At 48.0% G+C, this 20762-nt stretch overlaps 1 protein-coding gene across 6 annotated transcripts in view; it reads right to left on the reverse strand.

Annotated features, from left to right (window-relative positions):
* The window catches only part of SCARB1 (scavenger receptor class B member 1), a 94183-nt gene that overhangs the window by 8980 nt on the left and 64441 nt on the right, over positions 1 to 20762 (reverse strand). For 4 of the 6 annotated variants that reach the window (XM_081540425.1, XM_081540427.1, XM_081540426.1 and 1 more), the window contains exons 6-10: positions 20630 to 20745; positions 17765 to 17931; positions 10951 to 11069; positions 5434 to 5507; positions 548 to 599 (exon numbers count right to left, since the gene is read on the reverse strand). In XM_081540425.1, coding sequence (XP_081396551.1) covers positions 548 to 599; positions 5434 to 5507; positions 10951 to 11069; positions 17765 to 17931; positions 20630 to 20745 — 528 coding nt within the window. The remainder of the gene's footprint in view (positions 1 to 547; positions 600 to 5433; positions 5508 to 10950; positions 11070 to 17764; positions 17932 to 20629; positions 20746 to 20762) is intronic. The other 2 variants (XM_081540428.1, XM_081540429.1) reach the window with 2 other exon arrangements.

Genomic DNA, 20762 nt, shown 5'->3' on the forward strand with positions numbered 1-20762 from the left:
GGACCAAACAATGGAAGGAGTCCAGATGTCCCCAAATGTCTGCATGGAGCAGAGCTCCACCTCCCCGCTCCATCAGACTGTGATGTGAGCAGGAAGAGAATTTGACATTTGGAGGCTGTCTGTTCCGGCTGTTAGCTCACCCTAAATTAAAATGAACTAAGCCAGAAGGAATCTTGAAAAGCTGGGAGAAAAGGAAGCTCAATAAAAAGCCGACACACTGAAAACGAACTTCCCTTTATCTTTTGAGAAGTGGTCACATGCATTAGCAAAATTATTTTATACCCTGACCAGCGACTTTACAATTTCAGGTAGCTTCAGTGTTCCTCGTCTAAAGTGAGCCTTTCAGTCCAGTGGCATAATTGACATAAGGTGCTTGGAGAGGGCAAAAATTCTAATAGACTGTTCTGCATCACAGAGTCCAGCTACCCAGCCCCGCCTCCCACCACGTACAGCCTCCTGCCTCAAATGCCCACATCAGCTCCTCACTGAGGCATCAGACACCATGACCACAGGTACCTGGTACCCAGGGAGAGGGAGGCAGCCTTACCTCTTCGAACCACATTAGCGGCAGGACCACTGGCTGGATGTTCCCAGTTTGTCTGGAAATAAGGGAGATCAAGCAAATAAGAAGTTTCGTCAGGGTGCCTCAGGTCAGACAGCTCTGGATCTGTGATTCTACAATGACTAGATCAGCGTGGTCTTGAGGAATGGGTATCTTCTGACAGGAAGCAACCTGACAATCTGACAATATCTTTTTAAATGAAAACTTCGTGTCTTCTATGTGGTGGGTGCTGCCAGGGACCTAGCTGATGTCCATTTCTTCCTCTTTGAAACAGAATGCCAGTTTTATTCAGGATGGCAATGCACCCAGCTAACAAACAACGCGGTTTATGCTGACCCCCTGTGTTCCTTCAGGGAGTCTAGAACCTGGGTGCATACCAGGCAGAAAGCGCTGACGTGACCAGCCCCCAGTAAACATCCCCTGGGAAGAGTTTCTACTGGGCATCCCTGGTAGGGGACACTTCACCCATGTCACAACTCATCACTGGGAGGAGGAAGCATGTCCTGTGTGACTCCCCTAAGAGAGGGCTCTAGAAGCCTCTGTCTGGTTCCCCCAGACTTCACCCTGTGAGCCTGTCCCCTTTGCTGGTTATGTTTTAAATCTTTTCCATGTAATAAATCACAGCTGAGTCTTCCCAGTGAATCATCGAACCTGAGAGTGGTCCTGGGAACCCCGGACACAGTCAGTTACCAACAAGCTGTGTGACCTCGGGCATGCTCCTTACCCTCTCTGTGCCTCCTCTGAAAAATGGGGATTATAATGACTTCCTCACAGGGCTCTAGTGAGGACTGAATGTGGATACATGAAAAATACCCAGCATATAGAAAGTGTTCAGTGTTTATTACTGTTGTCTAGTTGTTAAATGGCTTCCCAGGTGGGTGGTTCCATGGTAAAGAATCTGCCTGCCAGTACAGGAGACTCTGGAGACATGGGTTCAACCCTTGGGTTGGGAAGATCCCCTGGAAGAGAAAATGGCAATACATTCCAGTATTCTTGCCTGGAAAATTGCATGGACAGAGGAACCTGGAAGATTACAGTCCATAGCATCCTAAAGATTCAGACGTGACCTAGCGACTGAGCATGCACGCAGCTGTTAAATGCCAGCAAACAATAGAACAAACAAATATTCTGTAACTTCACATTCCTGGGTCTGCTTAAAGAAGGCAGAGCTGGAGGGGAGATGGAACCCACTTGGGGGACAGGCACTAGAGTCAGCACAAAAGGCCCAAACCCTCAATCACAATTCTCAAAGATCACTTATTAAGTAGAGTGCTGGGCAGCGAAATGAATTTACACAGTATCACCTACAGAGGAGACAGACATGGAAAACATTCTAGAAATACAACGGGGGGGGTCCCCCTTCACTTTGGCCTCTTTAATCTGAGTTTGTAAGAACTGATGTAAATTAAATGCACAGACCATGCAACCCTTGTGCCTCTATCTTGTGAGCACACAGCACAGAAGTTCCTCAGAGAAGTCACAGCCAGATGGCTCTGTTTCTGGGACAGCTGTGTTTCTAGACTTTTCCCACATTGGTTCCTCAACAGCCCTCAGGGATGTTGATAAACACCGTCTTTGAGACCACCACCCCAGCCCCGAGCAGTTCTGAACAGCTGGGGACACAGAGGTCCAGAGAGATCAAAATAGCAGTGCGTGGCCACAAACAGGCAGAATCCAGCCACCCAGAGAGACTGCTAGTTTGGGAAACATTTGTCAAGAATCAGAATGAACTCCCAGCAGGTGAAACTGAGAGAGCATGTGTTAAAATCCAGATTCTGAAACCTGCATTTGCAAATGCATCAGATGTGGCCATACTGAGCCCAAGGCCTCTGGTGGTCGACTGAGACTGGCCCTTGACCCATCCCCTCCCAGCCTCTCCGGCTCCTCTGTCCTAGTCACCTGCCTGCCCTGAGCATGAAGTAAGCAGACCAGGCATCAAGTGATGGGGGGCCCTCTGGAACTCCAGCCTGAGCAGCAGACGCCTAAGGCCCACATGGTGCTGTTTCACCAGCCACAAACACTTCAGGAACAAACTCTCTGAGCAGACTCAAAAGGTAAAAATGGAAAGCCTGGACTTCCCTGGTGGTCCAATGGTTAAGAATCCACCTGCCAAAGCAGGGGACACAGGTTCAATCCCACAGGTTCATTCCACTTGCCGTCGAGCAACTAAGCCAGCACACCACAGCTACTGAGCCTGCCCTCTAGAGCCTGAACTCTACAACAAGCTAAGCGACTGCAATGAGAAGCCCATGCACTGCAACGAGACAGCAACGAAGACCTAGCAAAGCTAAAAAATTAAAAACTAATTAATTAAATTAAAAAAAAAAAAGAGTGCAGATGAGCTACAGGAATGATCCCCAGTGCACTCAGACAAAGTGTTATTCTTTCCAGCTGAGAGATATCTCACAAAGCCAAACAGATGCTCACATTCCTGCAGCCCAGGAATCTTTCTGAGGGATTTTTTTTTTTAAATGAAACTATTTCAAACACACTAAGTACAGACCCTGAGAGAACAACCAGTCAGCATGCTCCCTCACCCGGCTCTATCCTGAATGAGTGAGTGAAAGTTGCTCAGTTGTGTCCAACTCTGCCATCCCATGGACTGTAGCCCGCCAGGCTCCTCTGTCCATGGAATTTTCCAGGCCAGAATACTGGAGTGGGTTGCCATTTCCTACTCCAGGAGATCATCCCAACCCAGGGATGGAACCCGGGTCTCTGGCATTGCAGGCAAGATTCATTACCATCTGAGCCACCAGATCTATTCTATAGTGATGTTATAACAAGAGTTGGCGAGGGCGTGGAGAGGCTGGCACCCTCCCACGCTGCTGGTGGGAGTGTGAAATAGTGCAGCCGCCCTGGAAAACAGTCTGACAGTTCCTCAAATGGTTAAACATAGAGCCACCAGAGGACCAGAGGACCTAGCATTTCTGCTGTAAGATAGCTACCCAAGAGAAATGAAAACATACATCCACATACTCAGGCATAAATATTCAGAGCAGGACTTCCCTGGTGGTCCAGTGGTTAAGAATCCACCTGCCAATGCTGGGGACCCAGGTTCCATTCCTGGTCCAGGAAGACTTCATGTGCCAAGGGGCAACTGAGCCAGTACACCACAACTACGAGCCTGTGCGCCTAGAGCCTGTCCTCCTCAACAAGAGAAGCCATCGCAATGAGAAGTCCGTGCAGCGAAACTAGAGAGTAGCCCCTGCCCGCTGCAACTAGAGAAGGCCTGAGCACAGTAGCGAAGACATAGCACAGCCAAAAACAAAATATATAAACTTTTTTAAAGATTCAGAGCAGCATTATTCATCATGGCCAAAAAGCAGAAACAGCCGAAATGTCCATCAGTTGATGAATAAAAACATGGTCTTGCCAGGCAATGGCATATTATTCAGCAATAAAATGGACTGAAGTGCTGACACCTGCTACAACATGGATGAACCTTGAGAACATCATGTTAAGTGAAAGAAGCCAGTCACATATGATACAACTCTATTCACATAAGATGGCCAAAATGGGTAAATCCATAGAAATGGGAAGTAAATTAAGGGTTGCCTGAGGCTGAGGGAAATGGGGAGTGACAACTAACGGTGTGGGGTTTCTTTTGTGGGTTGATGGAAATGTTTCAAAATCGATTGTGGTGATGCTGCCCAACTCTGTGAATATCCTACTGTACTGTACATTCTTAAAGGGTGAGTTTTATACTGTGTGAATTAAATCTTGATGAAGCTGTTACTGGAGGAAAAAAAGAAAAAGAAAACCTGCACTTAAAAAATTTCTCCTGTCTCCAGTATGACCCAGCAAGCCTACTCTCGGGCATATGCCCAGAGAAAACCGTAATTCAAAAAGGTACATGCACCCCAGTGTTCACTGCAGCACTATTTACAACAGCCAAGACACAGAAGCAACCCAAATGTCCATCAACAGAGGCATGGGTAAAGAAGATGTGTGTGTGTGTGTGTGTGTGTGTGTGTGTGTGTGTCCATCAACAGAGGAATGGGTAAAAAAGATGTGATGTGTGGGGGGGGGGTGGGTGGGGGGGTGGAATATTACTCGGTCATAAAAAGGAATGAAACTGTGCCATTTGCAGAGATGTGGATGGGCCTAAGGACAGTCACACAGAATGAAGTCAGTCAGAAAGAGAAAAACAAATGTTGTATATTAACACGTATATATGGAATCTAAAAAGAGGTACAGATGAATCTATTTGAAAAGCAGAAATAGAGACACAGACATTAGAGAACAAACGTATGGATGCCAAGGAAGGAAGGGAGCTGGAATGGACTGAGAGATTGGGACTGACATACATACACCACTGATACTGTGTATAAAATAGATACTAAGGAGAGCCTACTGCCACAGCTCGGGGAACTCTACTCAGTGCTCCGTGGTGACCTGAATGGGCAGGAAACCCAAAGAAGAGGGGATAAACGTGTACATATAGCTGATCCACTTTGCTGTACAGCAGAAACAAAACAACATTGTAAGGCAACTACACTCCAATTAAAAAAACAAAAAAACCTTCCTCCCCTCAGGTGAACAGTCTTACTTGAGAATGCTGTTGGCCAAGTTTCCATTTTCAAACAATTTGGGCACAATTTAATTTTTGCTGCTCTGTCAAGGGAGAAACAGCTTGGATGGAACATTCTGGCTAAAAAGGGGGACAAACGTCAAAAGAGAGAAAAGGGCAGGGGTGTCAGGATGTGGTCTGGACTCAGCTCAGAGCTAAGATTCCCCTTAGGAGTTCAAGGGGCAGGGACCAAATCCCACATCACTCCCCAGACTCTGAGCTCCCCAGGACAAGGCCAGAGTCTCCCCGAGTCCCCGATCTCTCAACCGCAAGGCAGCCCCGGCTCCCAGACCCCACTTACCCGATGCCTTTCACAGACTTAAGGAAGAGGCTCAGCTGCAGTTTCACAGAGCAGTTCATGGGGATTCCGGTGACCTGCGGCAACAAGCACAGTGAGGGGTTAGCCCTTCCTGAACCCCTGGGAACCCCTTCTAATCCCCCTCTCCCTGGTCTCGTTCAAGAAGGCACACGTCCCAGGTGAAGTGCCCATCTGCTGTGGTCTCCCCTACCCACTCTAACCCCTGATGGGTAAACACACATTCCCCAAATGGCTCTTATGTCCACAATGTTGAGGGATCCCCTCCAGAGAACCAGACTCTCTCTGGATGGGAAAAAACTAATCCTTTCCATCTTTCCACTCGTACAATGCATTCCTGAGTGCAGAAGGATATTTCTCAGTCATTACCCCTCCCTCCAGCCTCCAAGTAAAATAAAATAGATTCGCATGTTGATAAAGTCACTATTTTCTCCAATCACCCACCCCCTTCCATTCCCTCCTGCAAGCATCTGAAAGACAAAGTCTGAATCAGGAAGCATGCCTGGTCTCTATTGTTCACTCATTCAGTAGTGTCCGACTCTCTGTGACCCCATGGACTATAGCCCACCAGGCTCCTCTGTCCATGGGATTTTCCAGGCAAGAATACCGGAGTGGGGTGCCATTTCCTTCTCTGGGGGAATCTTCCCAATCCAGGGATCGAACCTGCGTCTCCTGCATTGGCAGGAGGATTCTTTACCACTGAGCCACTGGGGAAACTTGCCTGGTCCCTAGTGCCTCTGAAATACAGTTCCGTGGAGTCTCCATTTCAACAGAGCCCATGCCAAGGGCAGCTGATGATATTTTACAGAGAGTTTCGTGATATTTTATCTTTGTGTTTAATTTTATGTTAACCTTCTTAGAGAAAATTTTTTTCCTTTGGTTTTTTTTTTGCTCCACTGCACAGCTTGCAGAATCTGCACAGCTCCCTGACCAGAGATCGAACCCCAGGCCACCACAGCAAGAGGGTGGAGTCCTAACCACTGGACTGCCGGTGAACTCTCCATTTGGAGAAAAAAATTGGGGGGGGGGTATCCCATGCAGCCTGTGGGATCTTAGTTCCCTGACCAGGGATCAAACCTGTGCCGCCTGTATTAGAAGTGCAGAGTCTTAACCACTGGACTGTCAGGGAAGTCCTGGAGAAATTTTTAATTTCCAATTTGAAAGCTTCCTTTGTGCAGGATTTTTTTTTTTAATGAGATCTTGTTTTTTAAGTAGTAAGTCAGTAGCAGAAATGACACACATCTAGGACCAAAAACCAAGAAGGTGGTTCCAGAATGGTGTCAGAAAATGAGACTGGAGGGACTTTCCTGGTGGTCCAGTGGTTAAGAATCTGCCTTGAAATGCAGGCGACACGGGTTTGATCCCTGGTGGAGGAATTAAGATCCCACATGCCTCGGGGCAACTGAACCCTTGTGCCACAGCTACTGAGCCTGTGCCACAACTAGAGAATCTGTGTACCATGAAGGATCCCACATGACGCACCCAAGACCCGACGCAGCCAAATAAATTTTTTTAAAGAAAGGAAATGAGAGTGGAAAGGAAACTAGGTTTGAGGACAGACTGCTGCTTCTCAGCTGAGACTCTTTCTCATCTGAAAAGTGGAGACAGCTCTGCCCACCTCACAGGGTTTCTGCAAGGGCAAAGTCAGGGATGCAAGACAGCCACACTCAGGGACATAAACACTGCGTCGTTATCACAGACACCAGTGGGAACAGGCATTATCTTCCAGCGTAGCCCCACATCCTGAGGTCTTCTGGGGCCCCAGGGCACAGAGGAACTGGCCAAAGGCCACGCTCCCATGACCGGGGCAAGTTTGAACTTGAGAACCTGGCAGGATGTGAGTGAGATTCCCCCGTGTGTGAAAAAGCATTTATCCAGTGGGCCTGAGGCTGCCCTCCTGGCATGGTGGCCCCTGTCTGGCCTCTGGGATCCTGATTTCAGGGGGCTCCAACCTCTCCCTGACAGATAAGAGGGGCTCCCTGGGCCTAGAGGGTTTGTAAAACAGTTTAGTTTATGCTGACACCTGCTTTCCTTCCTGGAGTCTGGAGTCCGTGCCAGGCAGAGGGTGCCCACAATAAACACCCTGGGAGCTGAGTCTTGACTGGGCCTCCCTGGTTGAGGACACCTCACACGGGGAGGGAAGTGTGCCCTGTGTGATCCCCCAGGAGAAGGCTCTGGGAGCCTGTGCCTGGTTCCCGCAGACTTCACCCCATGTGCCTTCCCACTTTACTGACTGTGCTTTCTGTCCTTCACTGTGACACATCACAGAAGTGAGTATGACTACCTACTGGGTCCTGGGAGTTCTTCTAGCAAATGCTCCAATTTGAGGGTGATCCTGGAGACCCCGACACATCCTGCTCTCCAGACTCTACACGCTGGGGTCTCTACTCAGGCCACTTCCTTCCTCTGGAAATGTGTCTCCTTCCCTTCCTGGCTGTCCCTCCAGCTGCTGTCTGGCCACCTCTTCTTGAGCAAAGCCCTGCCTCTCCCCCTCGCCCCAACCCCACAGAACAGATACTTGCCCCATGAGCCCACATCTGTCAGGGGTTTCCCTCCCATGGTTTCAGGAGCAGAAAAGCAGGCAACAGAGAAGCCGCTTCCAGGAGGCATTCTGTTTTCAAAGCTAATGAGATCAGAAATCAGCAGATCCACCTCCCTGCTCATCCTCCCCAAATCTACAACAAATCCGAGGCAACTTCCTCTCCCTGTCTGCCTCTGGCCTGAAATGAGAACTAGGAGAAGCCTACTTCTGCATCTGCGGATGCACTGCTGCAAAACAACTCTTTGCATCTCTCCAGCCTCCCAGACTTAACTGTTTCTTTCTCAATGTGGGGGAGAAAAAGAAAGCCCATAGGCTAAAATGAAAGTCACTCATGAGAACAGAGAAAAGTTAGCAGAGAGAAAGAAAGGAATAGAGAGAGAAGCAGTGAAATGAATGAACTAAAAAAGAAAGTAGAAAACCACTCGTTAGCTTTCTAATGAAAGCCTTGGTTTTTTCTTTCGGCCATACCACAGGGCACGTGATCTTAGTTCCCTGACCATGGATCAAACCTGTGTCGCTTGCATTGGGAGTGCAGAGCCTTAACCAAAGGACCACCAGGGAAGTCCCTAATAAAAACCTTTTAAAAACTGGTTAAAAGTTTAAGACAATATGGAAAAGACTTAACATGTCTAACAATAAAGACTGAATTGAATCTAGAACATGTAATAGAATCGTATTAATTAATTATGATCAACTTAACTCATTAATACCCACTTCATCAACTGTATATTAATACAGGACAGAAGGCAGTGGGCATTAAAAGACCTTTCATATAGTCAGTATTTCAAATTAAGTAACTGTAAGTGGAGTATAAGCTTTAAAAATTGTGAATCACTGTATTATACACTGGGGCTTCCCAGGAGACTCAGTGATAAAGAATCTGCCTGCCAATGCAGAAGACCCAGGTTTGATTCCTGGGTCAGGAAGATCCCCTGGAGGAGGAAATGGGAACCCACTCCAGTGTTCTTGCCTGTGAAATCGCATGGACAGAGGAGCCTGGCAGACTCCAGTCCACGGGGCCGCAAAGAGTCAGACGGAGCACAAGCACATATTATATACACTTGTCACTTAAATTATATGGGGTATTAATTATACTTCAATTTTTTTAAAAGGCTATATACTCGATGGTTCCAACTATATGACATTCTGGAAAAGGCAGATAGAAAAGATCAGCTGCTGCCAAGGGTTGGATGGGAGTAAAAGTAGAAGGTAGTGGAGGGATAAATGGATAGAACACACAGGATTCTGAAGGCAGTGAAACCATTCTTAGGAGACTGAATGGTCATCATGCATTTGTCAAAAGCCATAAACCTGAAGCGTAACGTAAGCTACTGACTTCAGTTAATAATCACATTCATTCATCAACTGTAACAAACTTCGTGCCAGGGGAAAACAAGGTCTAGGAACGCTGTATTTTCTGCTCAGTTTATCTGTAGTCCTAAAACTAATCTAAAACACAAAACAAAGCAAAAACAAAGCAGGGACTTCCCTGGAGGTTCAGTGGTTAAGACTCTGTACTTCCTCTGCGGGAGCAAGGGTCTGATCCCTGGTCAAGGGAACAAAGATCCCACTTGCCTCACGGTGTGGCCAAACAAAAAAACAAAACAACAAAAAACAAAGTATATTAATTTTTTTAAAAACAGACATATGCAAGTGATGCTCAGATTTAAAGAAAAAACATTTTGAAATAATTTGTAAAATTTTAATTAAAAAAGAAGACCTATGTCGGAAGTCAGCCTTGTCCCTTACTTACTCTCAACCACTAGGATCTCAGTAAATCAAACCCATGTCTACTGAGATACAAGTACTTCTGTGCTAACTGCTAGAATTCAAGCAATTAACAAGACAGAACAGCTCTTTCCCTGATGGAGCCAAGAACCCCATTTACTAGTTGGAGCACTTAACCTCTCTGGGCTGCAGTTTACCCATCTGTAAAATGGGGATAGCAATGCTCACCTCCCCAATTATTGTGAAAATTAAACGAGTTGGTGCATGTGGATGAATAGGATTATGTCTGGAGCATAATGAGCATTCTAGAAATATGAATGTGAAGTGTGTACAGTCATGGCTGACTTCACTAATCCAGATTTATTTTATTTTATTAATTTGGCAAAGCCACACAATTTTTGGGATCTTCGTTCCCCAACCAGGGATTGAAGACACGCCCTCGGCAGTGAAAGCAAGGAGTCCTAACCACTGGACCGCCAGGGAATTCCCAGTCTGGACTTTTAGTGAAAAAAGAAGAGAGAGAGCTAGAAGGTGGAGTGCTAGGGGCTATGGGTTGAGTCAGTGGCTAAGAAAATCTGAGCAGTACCAAGGAAAACAGCATGGGAAAACACCAAGAAGAAGAGCCTCCAAAAAGGCCTGCGGGGGGAGACCACGAATGTCCACTCCAGAAACAGAAACCCAAAGAATTTTTTTAATTAACGATAAAGCCACCAAGTCCAAATGGGCAAATCTGTAGTGAATGGAGGCCCTAAGAGAAGAAGCAACAGGGTAAAGACATGCCCATGGGAGGGTCACATGTGCAGGTCAGATATCCTCCTGGTCCCTGTTTGTAAACAAAACACTACACAGGACAAATTCCCCAGAACCCAGTTTATCTGCAAGACGTTCCAGGCTCTTGTCGGTACCTAAAGATCTTTATGGTACGCTGGCACAGCCAGAGGGCTGCCTCTGGCTAATTTACAGGTTGATAATTCCTAATTAATTTACTGTGTTATGATCCTTTTATAGAGACAATTCCCTTATAAAGAGATAATAAAGTCCTTGCACTATGGAGTCAGGGCAAACTTTGATAACTTGACAGCCTAGAAGCTATCAATGCCAAAGAAACCCAGGCTTCCCATCCCCCCCACCCTGGAACAGCCTGGTGCCTGGCGGGGAGAGGAGAAAGTTGAGTGTACACCAAACAGAAATTCCCCCCACCCCCACCCACAGGCTGACAGGCAGGGGCTCACCGGATGGATGTCCAGGAACAAGGAATGCTCTTCTGGGTTAGGATGGAGGCCAGACACTGCCTCTGCCAGGACTGGGTCAGCGTTGTAGAAGTGAGGATGGGAGAGAAACAAGGGTGCATCTGGAAAGCAAAGGGGCAGAGAGGTGGTGTCAGACAAAGGCAGCACGTGTGCACATCCAGAGACCTGCTCACGTCATGCCCTGAGCTGGGTGAAGGGATGCCCAGGCGATGAAAACACGGCCACTGCCCGCAGTGCACCCACCTCGTGATGACGACAAGATGCAAACAACAGTAACTAGACAGAATTCATTCAGTGTGTAATTATTTACCAAGCACCCAAGAGGCACCAGGAACTGGAACCCACCCAGCAAGGGACAAGCTTGGTGCCATAAGAATGGTAAAGGAGGAGAAATCAAAGCAAGGAGAAGAAGCTGGCTCAAAGACTCCAGCAGAGAAGGTCAGGGGATGGCATTCCAGGTGAAGGGATGGCAGAGGCGAATGCAAGGAGGTGAGAAAATGCACAGTGCGTATGGAGCAGACAGTGCCTGGAGGGAATGACGGGAACTGAGGATAGAAAGACTTGAACTTGGGTGAGAGGAAGGGCCTCCAGATTGCCAAGCCAAGCAGCCCGGACTGTCTTCTGCAGGCAACGCAATGATCAGAGTTGTTCAGGTGTGCACACCTCAGGTCTCCCTAACGTCCACGGGAGGGGAGAAGACACACCTGCTTTGTTCCTTCTCTCCCAGCAGCTGGTCTGTGGGATGAACGTCAGTGTGTGAGAACAGAGACTGACTCGGGTCCCTCTGAGTGAGAAATTCACACCCAGATACCCGAAGCCGAACTTCTCCATCAACCGACCAAGCGAGGCAAACACCAGGGCATCCTCACGTGCTCAGGACAACATACAACAAGCCTGATGGACAATGAGTCAAGGAGGAAAAGAATAAGCCTCTCTCAGAAACTGGCAAAGGTCAAGAATGGGCAAATCGCAGAGACAGAGCACAGACTGGCGGTGACAGGGGCCGGGGAAAGATGGGGAGTGAGTGCTAAGGGGTACAGGGGCTCCTCTGGGGCTGATGAGAATCCTCTGGAACCAGACTGCGGTGGAGGCTGCACAATATTTTGAATGTACTAAATGTCACTGAATCATGCACTTTAAAATGGTTAACTGGATATAAATGAACTTCACCTTGATACAAAAAGAAAAAAGAACAAAACTCACAAGGTCTCCTCCTCTAAAACCAGTAGCCCATCGACTGCCAGCCAGGTGACCCACATTCCGGTTTATGTGTGTCTGGCAACCTCAAATGTCTAGATTCTTTCTGCTTTTCTTAGCAAAGCCAAGCACCGGTTTGAAATAAAAGCTGGGATTTCACTGCTGTCTGACTTCATTTTTCCCAGAGTCCTTTTCCATTCATTGCCTTCAAGTTTCTCAACTTTAATTTATTCTTCCCAGTATCTCTCTGATGTGTTGCCATATCCGGACACCCCCTGCACTGTTACATAATGTGCTTCTTTGAAGCAGCTGCTATTGCTTTATTTCAACAGCTATATTTTAAAGAAGCTTGCTATCTGAGGCATAACTGGTAAACACTTGCCGGAATTAGAAAATAAATACAGAAATAAATACAATGTAAACAAATGAATGCTGTAGATTCTATCTAGAGACTGTTACCCACACGAGGCTGGGACCACATGAGGCTGGCACCCTGAGACATGCTCTTTCTCTGTCAAAAAGGACAGATGAATGTTAGAAAGGCACTCAAGCCGTCTTAGCACCAACGCTTTCTCCTGGAGATAATCAGGAGGACAAAAAGAACGGAAAACAGAAGCCCTCTCTCACCGTGTATGTGTACGTGCGTGCGCGTGCACGCACACACACACTCAGTTGTGTCCGACTCTTTGTGACCCCATGGACTGCAGCCCACCAGGCTCCTCTGTCCATGGGATTTTCCAGGCAAGAATACTGGAACAGGTTGCCATTTCCTCCTCCAGGGGATCTTCCCAAGCCAAGGACCAAACCATCCTCTCTTGCATCTCCTGTGTTGGCAGGTGGGTTCTTTACCAGTTGAGCCACCCTGGAAGCCCCCCTCACACCATGTTAGTCAATTTTACTTAAAGCTGCCTCCTTGGACCTTTGAGGTCTTGGGCACCACCAAGGACAACATTTCACAATTTGAAAAACCTTGTTTCCCATTCTCCCATCTCTACTGTGAGAGGAAATCAACAGAGCAAACACACGAGGAACCCTTCCCCCTCAGTAAGGGAAGCAGTCACTAGGCCAGGCTCTAGAAGGCTCAAACAAGGCTCAAACAAGCTCCATCACGCCTGCAAGGCTGGGGGGTGACTGAGATGGGCTAGACCAATTTGCCATCACCTGCTCTTGCTTCAGCTTGCTTGGTTTTTTAATAGCATGTATGCATGTATGTGTTTTTTCTATTTTATTTCCAAACAGACTGAGAGAGACAACGCCCAGGTAATAAGTGGTAATTAATTTATAGCTTTATGACACATCTAACCAGACCTAATTGCCCAGGATCACCATGGATTACAATTAAGGGGCTCCAGTGAGCAAGTCTCAGGACCTTACATAGCATGGAGGTTGGAGGAGAGACAGTTCTCTGAGTCCAAGAACTCTTCAAGGCCCAGAAAGGGAAATGAGTGGGTATTTCTTATCTTCAGATAAAATAGCACAGAAATACACACAAGTGCACCCAAAGACATGTATGAGAACGTTCCTAGCAATACTAGGGTAATGGTCAATGAGTAGAACCTTATTGGATGCCCATGAACAGTAAAAGAGGTAAGGAAATGGAAGTGCAGTCCCACTGAAATACTATACAGCAATGAAAAGAGCATTCACAACAAGGGGGCCGGACCTCACGAATTTGAAAATGGGTGAAAGAAGCCAGAAATAGAGAAAAAGAAATACATGCTTTATGACTCCATTTACATAAAGACCAAACGCAGGCAAAGCCGTGGTGCTGGAAGTGAGGCCACTGACTGAGAGGATCACTCCTGCTCTCTTTCTGCATCCCTTTGTAGACTTTCAAAGTGCATGTATCAGTTGGGTATCTTTCTTGTATATATGTCTATTTCAACATAAAAGAAAAAATTGTATTTACATAATGCATACATAATTCCCTTGCACTTCTGAAGTTCTTTTGGCACATGTACTAAGATGAGGCAGTGTAATTTTCATGTCTAGCCCTTGGCAGTGGATGGATATGTTGTTTCTGCCTGCCCAGTACACACTATCTCCTGGAACCTATGTTTCAATTAAGCCCCTTCCCTACTTTCAGCCTCTTGCCATGTGGGTGCTGGCTCCACTCACTGGAACCAGGGGCTGAGCATGTGATACAGCCTGGCCAATCTGCATAGCCCACCCTTGGCCACTGATTGGTTCACAGACGGTCATGTGATATAAGCCAGCCCAATCAGAGCAAACTCTGGGACTTTTGCTGGAATACAGAGGACCCAGTGGCCCCCTTTCTGCCGAGAGAAGGTGAGCCTGGACCCTGGAGCCGAAAGCCTGCCTGGCAATGAAACCAGTCCAGAAGAAAATCGTGCTGGCCCATGGCAAAAGGCAGCTTCGGACCACAGCTGAGCTCTGGAGCCATGCCTAATACAAAGATAAACCAAGAAGTGCCCTTTTCGGCCTAATCAGGCTGGTATAGCATCTGCCATTTGCTATGGCAACTGTGTAGCACACAGCCTACCATGTCTCTGCACTGTCAGCTCACCTACAAGCAGAAATTCCTATAGACACCAGTGAAGAAAGAAGCAAACGGAGGAAAAGGTCAGGAGGGCCAGAAAAGGCCATGGCAGAGATGGGCATTTCCAGGTCCCAGCTTCAAACACGTTGCCCATGAAGTACCTCATTCTGCCTGAACTTGCGGAAACCACCCAATCTGCTGACAGTCCCTCCTCCCAACCCTCCTGCAAACAACTCCTCCCAAATCCCCATCTCCAGCTGACAACGTGGCTCTAATCAAACAGGCCCCAAAAGACAAGACCTAGAAAGATGAGGAATGGCTTTTTGTCCTACCAGCTGTGTGAGCTCAGTCACACCCCAGCCTTGAGCCTCAATTCCCTAAGTAGGATATACCCACACATCCATGTTTACACACTGCATGAGCCCCCACTACATACCGAGTGCAATACTAGAAGCTGAGGACACAGACCTGCCTACAGTGTTTATAGTCCAGTGGAGACACTTCCAGTGATATCAGGGGGTGATGAGCACCAGGAAGACAATAAAGGGTGAAAAGACAGAGAGTAGCTAGGAGGTGGGGTGGGGAGAGCAACTTTAGAGTGGGAAATCAGAGTGGGCCTGCTGGAAGAGGTGGCATTGGAAGATACCAGGATGGGGTGAGGGCAAGATCCACAGAGATCTACAGCAGCCTGGGGAACAGCTGATACAAAAGCCCTGAGGCAGGACCAAACTAGATATAGCCTAGAAAGAGGGCAAAGGCAGTGGGGCTGAAGAAGAGTTAAGGGGAAAGTACGGGAAGAAATGACATTAGAGAGACCGGCAGAGGCCACATCCCAACAACACTAGGGCCTCTGTAAGGACTTCACTCTACACGCATGGGTTAGACATTTAAAGCAAACGGCTGGGTGCCAATCGGAGTCTCGGAAAGGCCCCCTGGGCTGCTGGCTGGAACCGTGTCCAATAGAACTTTCTACGATAATGAAAACGTTCTCTTTCTGCACTGTCCATCCCAGGAGACAGTCATTCGACTCGGCACATGTGGGTGGGGACCATCTGAAATATGGCCAGTGCAATAAGGCACTGCTTTTTAAATTTGATTTCATTCAAACCAATTTCAATTTATTGATTTTTTTTTTTCCTGGCCATGTCATGCCATATGCAGGATCTTAGTTCCCCGACCAGGGATCGAACCCATGTCCCTTGGAGCGGAAGCCTTAACCACTGGACCACCAGGGAAGTCACCGATTTCAATTTCAGTAGCCACATAAGGGGAACACACTGGGAAGTCTGAGAAATGGGTAGCACACAGGGTAGCCACAATACAAGAGGAAGGCCAACTGAAGGGCCCTGGACCATGAGGCGGCAGGAAGAGAGGAAGGACTCAGGAATTCATTTGAAGGCCGGGCTTGCCAGTGACCAGGATGAGAGTTAGGAGAGGGAAACTGTGCTGACACACAAGTCTCCACAGTAAGCACGTGAGGTGGCACACGACCAGACAACACTGACGACGATAGAGGACAATGTGGCAACGCCAGTGACCACACCCAAGCCCATAACTGCACACCACTGAACAAGATTCTTTTTTTTTTTTTTTTGGTTTTTTGGCCATGCCATGCGACAGGCATGCTGAATCTTAGTTCCCTGATCAAGGATCAAACCTGAGCCCCCTGCAGCAGAAGCACAGAGCCTTAACCACTGGACAGCCAGGGAAGTCCCACGCTGAACAAGATTTCATGGAACTGAGGCTGTTGCCAGCTTCCATTCCTCCCCAGATAAGGGGAAAGGTCCTCCCTGCGATGCCTCATTTTCAAGCTACCTATCATGGCTGGGGAGGCAGAATGATGCCCTTCCCAAAGATGTCCGGTTCCTAACCCCTGGGACCTGTGGATTACAAAGGTTACAAAGGGAATTAGGCTACAGGAGGGATAAGGGCTGCTAATCAGCTTAAAATAGGAATGTGGCCTAGATTATACAGGTGGGCCAGATACAGTCTCCAGGGCCCTTAAAACTAGAAAAGGGAAGCACAAAAGCATCAGAAGAAGAGATGTGACCACAGGAGTGGGATCAGAGAGCTGTGATGTTGCTGGTTTTGAAAACGTAGGACGGGAACCCTGAGCAAGGAATTCTAGGGATCTCTGGAAGCTGGAAGCAGTGACAGATTTTCTTTTCTGGGGCTCCAAGTCACTGCGGATGGTGACTGCAGCCTTGAAATTAAAAGATGCTTGCCCCTTGGAAGGAAAGCTATGACAAACCTAGACAAGGTATTAAAAAGCAGAGACATCACTTTGCCGACAAAGGTCCATCTAGTCAAAGCTATGGTTTTTCCAGTAGTCATGTACGGATGTGAGAGTTGGACCATAAAGAAGGCTGAGTGCCGAAGAATTGATGCTTTGGAACTGTGGTGCTGGAGAAGACTCTTGAGAGTCCCTTGGAATGCAAGGAGATCAAATTAGTCAATAATGAAGGAAATCAGTCCTGAATATTCATTGGAAGGACTGATGCTGAAGCTGAAGCTCCAATATTTTTGGCCACCTGATGTGAAGAGCTGACTCACTGGAAAATATACCCTGATGCTGGGAAAGATTGAGGGCAGGAGGAGAAGGGGGTGGCAGAGGATGAGATGGTTAGATACCATCACCGACTCAATGGACATGAATTGGAGAAAACTCCGGGAGACAGTGAAGGACAGAGGAGCCTGGAGTGCTGCAGTCCATGAGGTCGCAAAGAGGTGGACACGACTGAGCGACTGAACAACAAAAACTAGAAGCTGGAAAAGGCAAGGAAACAGAGCCGCCAGAAAGGAACGCAACCTGCTGACACCTGGCTCTTAGCCTGGGGAGGCCTCTGTCGGACTTCTGAACCACAGGAGTGCTTAAGATCATAAACCTGTGCTATTCCAGGCCACCAAGTTTGTGGGAATTTATTACGACAGCAACAGATACACACGGCATATTTTTTTTTTCAAGTTATCTTCCTGCCGCCCTCATTATCTCTGGACTAATGGAATTATCGAGGGTACAGAGGCCATGAATTAAAGAGACAGATAAACCCCTCATCACGGGCCACACCCTCCCACCCTCCCATCAGGGATGACACATACTGAACCTGCAGGTGCTGACGTTTTGGATTCCGGACTCCCGGCACGGGCAGAAGCCCTCGTTGGGCGGGTAGACGGACCCGTTGGCAAATAAGGTGTTGGGAGCCACGAAGCGAAAGGTGGGGATGCCTCCAAACACCCCCTGCTCCTTGTAGATGAGCTTCATGGACCTGCAGGGACAGATGATGTAGGATGACACCCCAGAAGGTGGTGGCCGGAACTGGGTGGCCTGAGTAAACTCACTCCCCACGGGCACGGCCACCCCTCCGTGTCCCAGTTTGTACCATCTCTCCCTGGCAAATTACAACAACCTCTTTATGTGTCTCCCTGCCTCCACCACCTACACCAATCCATTCCCCACAATCTTTAAAACAAGGACAAAATATATCACAACCCCATGTAAGACTGCAACTGCTTCCAATTTAATCTAGAATAAAACCCAATGTCATCACCACGGCCACAAGCTTCTATAGGATTCAGCCCCTGCTAACTGGAGAAGACTCTTGAGAGTCCCTTGGACTGCAAGGAGATCAAACCAGTCAATCCTAAAGGAATTCCACCCTGAGTATTCACTGGAAGGACTGATGCTGAAGCTGAAGCTCCAATACTTCAGCCACCTGATGCAAAGAGCTGACTCACTGGAAAAGACCCTGATGCTGGGAAAGAGATTGAAAGCAAAAGGAGAAGGTGGCAGCACTGGATGAGATGGTTAGACAGCATCACCGATTCAATGGACGTGAATGTGAACAAACTCCGGGAGATAGCGGAGGACAGAGGAACCTGGCATGCTGCAGTCCGTGGGGTCGCAAAGAGTTGGACACGACTTTAGCGACTGAACAATAACCCAACAACACCGTGTACCGCACCCCATGGGCCTCCTGGCTATTCCTCCAACATGCTCCCTCCTGCCACAGGGCCTTTGTACCTGCTGCTCCAAGTGCCTGGAATGTTCCTCCCTCTTATTCCCACATCAGACTTCAGTTCTTCACTCAGGTCCCGTTTTGACTGTCACCTCCCCAGGGAACAGCACCATAACCCACCCCCACTCACCCTTACTGTTCACTCTGCCATATTTCTCAAAGGTGCTTCTAAACTTGAACATGGTCTGTGGATTAGAACCACCCCACCTGTGCTATCCATGGGGGCCACTCAGCATGTGTGGCCTTAGAGCCCTTGAAATGGGGCCAATCCAAGTTAGGATGTGGCTGTGTCAAATACACTCCAGATTTCTATGGCTTGATACCCCAAAACAATGGAAAACAGCTCTTCAATATTTTTTTCCTTTTTTTTTTTTGTTTTTTGCCACACTGCACAGTATGTGGAACTTCCCTGACCAGGGACAGAACCCGTGGTCCCTGCAGTGGAAGTGTGGAGTCTCAACCACTGGACCCCCAGGCAAGTCCATCTTTAGTATTTTACATTTGTTTACCCACTGTGAAATGATACCATTTCGGATCTCCTGGCTCCAATAAAACATCATTAAAATGACTTTAACTGATTTTTCTTTAATGCAGCCACTAGAAAATTTAAAATTGTGGATGGGACTTGTATTATATTTTTATTGGAGAGTACCACCCTAGACAATAGTATCAGGTCAATGCTAAATTTTCTCATTTTGGTGGTGTGATGTGGTTACACAAGGAAATGCCCTTGTTTTTAGAAAACACCCACTGAAGTATTTAGGTGTCCAACATACTCTCAAAGGGTCCAGGAAAAATATACACAGAGAGAGAGAGAGAAGAGAGGGAGGGAAAGAGTGAGAGAGGGAGAGAGAGAAGTGAGGAGGGGGGATAAAGCTGATGGGGCAAAAGAAACAATCAGGGAAACTGGAGTAGGGAAAGCAGAGAAACGGCTTCCCTCATGGCTCCGCGGTAAAGAATCCACCTGCCAAGCAGTAAATGCAGGAGACGAGGGTTCAATCCCTGGGTCGGGAAGATCCCCTAGAGAAGGAAACGGCAACCCACTTCAGTATTCTTGCCTGGAGAATCCCATGGACAGAGGAGCCTGGCGGGCTACAGTCCATGGGGTCGCAAAAGAGTCAAACAAAACTTAGCAACGTTTTAAACAACAAATGCACAGAAAACTGCACTTTCTGGGAGTGCTTCTATAAGTTGAATTTTCTAATTTCAGGAAGTGAACACACACAGAACAAAAACACCTCCACTCTCTGACCCTCCCCTGCGGGTCCATGGGCCTGAGTCCCCCGCCAGGACACAACCCCCAGGGAACAAGGACCTGGCCATCCTGTCTCTGCCGGGACCCCAGCGCCTCGTGCAGACAGGGCTGTGTCAAGATCTGCTAGGGTGGCAGGTGAGTCTCTTGAATTCACATCAGTGAAATCCCAAGCAAAGGATTTTTCCAGAGTGGCCTCAACAGAGGAGCCGAGGACAGGGAAACACCCAGAGAAGGGCTCTAGGAGCCGCTGTCTCTTCTTGCCCCTCTGCCAGGGCCAGTGGAATTGTTTAGCCCCAAGCTGACTGCCGAGGCTGTACTCTGGAAAGTGGAGGGGCTCCAAGAGAGGCATCCAGGCTTCTCAGCACCCAACTGGAAACAGGGCAGTTGGCACAGGGAGCCCATCATTGCCTTATTCCACAGCCCCTTGCCATCTTGCCCATTTCCTGTCCATCACCACCACCAAGCCCCAACAACCGCCAGCAGCCTCCCCAGGCCTTGCAAAAACACCAGCAGCTGGAGTTCGGCTCTTCATGGTGCAGCCAAAGAGAATTCAAGATGGCGCCAGGGGCCAGTGGACATGCAGAAGAGCCAGGCGCTTTCCAAGCACACGCCACAAGACACTTGGTTCGGCTCTGAGCATCCACAAAGCAGACTTCCCAGGAGGCCCACAATGTCACACATCAGGGCGATTACCGGCAGGCTTCGGGGCTGTAGAATTCCAGCGAGGATTCGGGAGTCATAAATGGTGGCCACATCTGCCCGGAAGTTCCGTTAATCATGTTGCACTGATCGGAATGCCAGAAGTTGACCTGTGCCGAAGCATTTA

Source organism: Giraffa tippelskirchi, chromosome 11 (genome assembly GCF_054371585.1).
Source record: "Giraffa tippelskirchi isolate mGirTip1 chromosome 11, T2T-mGirTip1v1.2.pri, whole genome shotgun sequence".
Taxonomy (NCBI): Eukaryota; Metazoa; Chordata; class Mammalia; order Artiodactyla; family Giraffidae; genus Giraffa; species Giraffa tippelskirchi.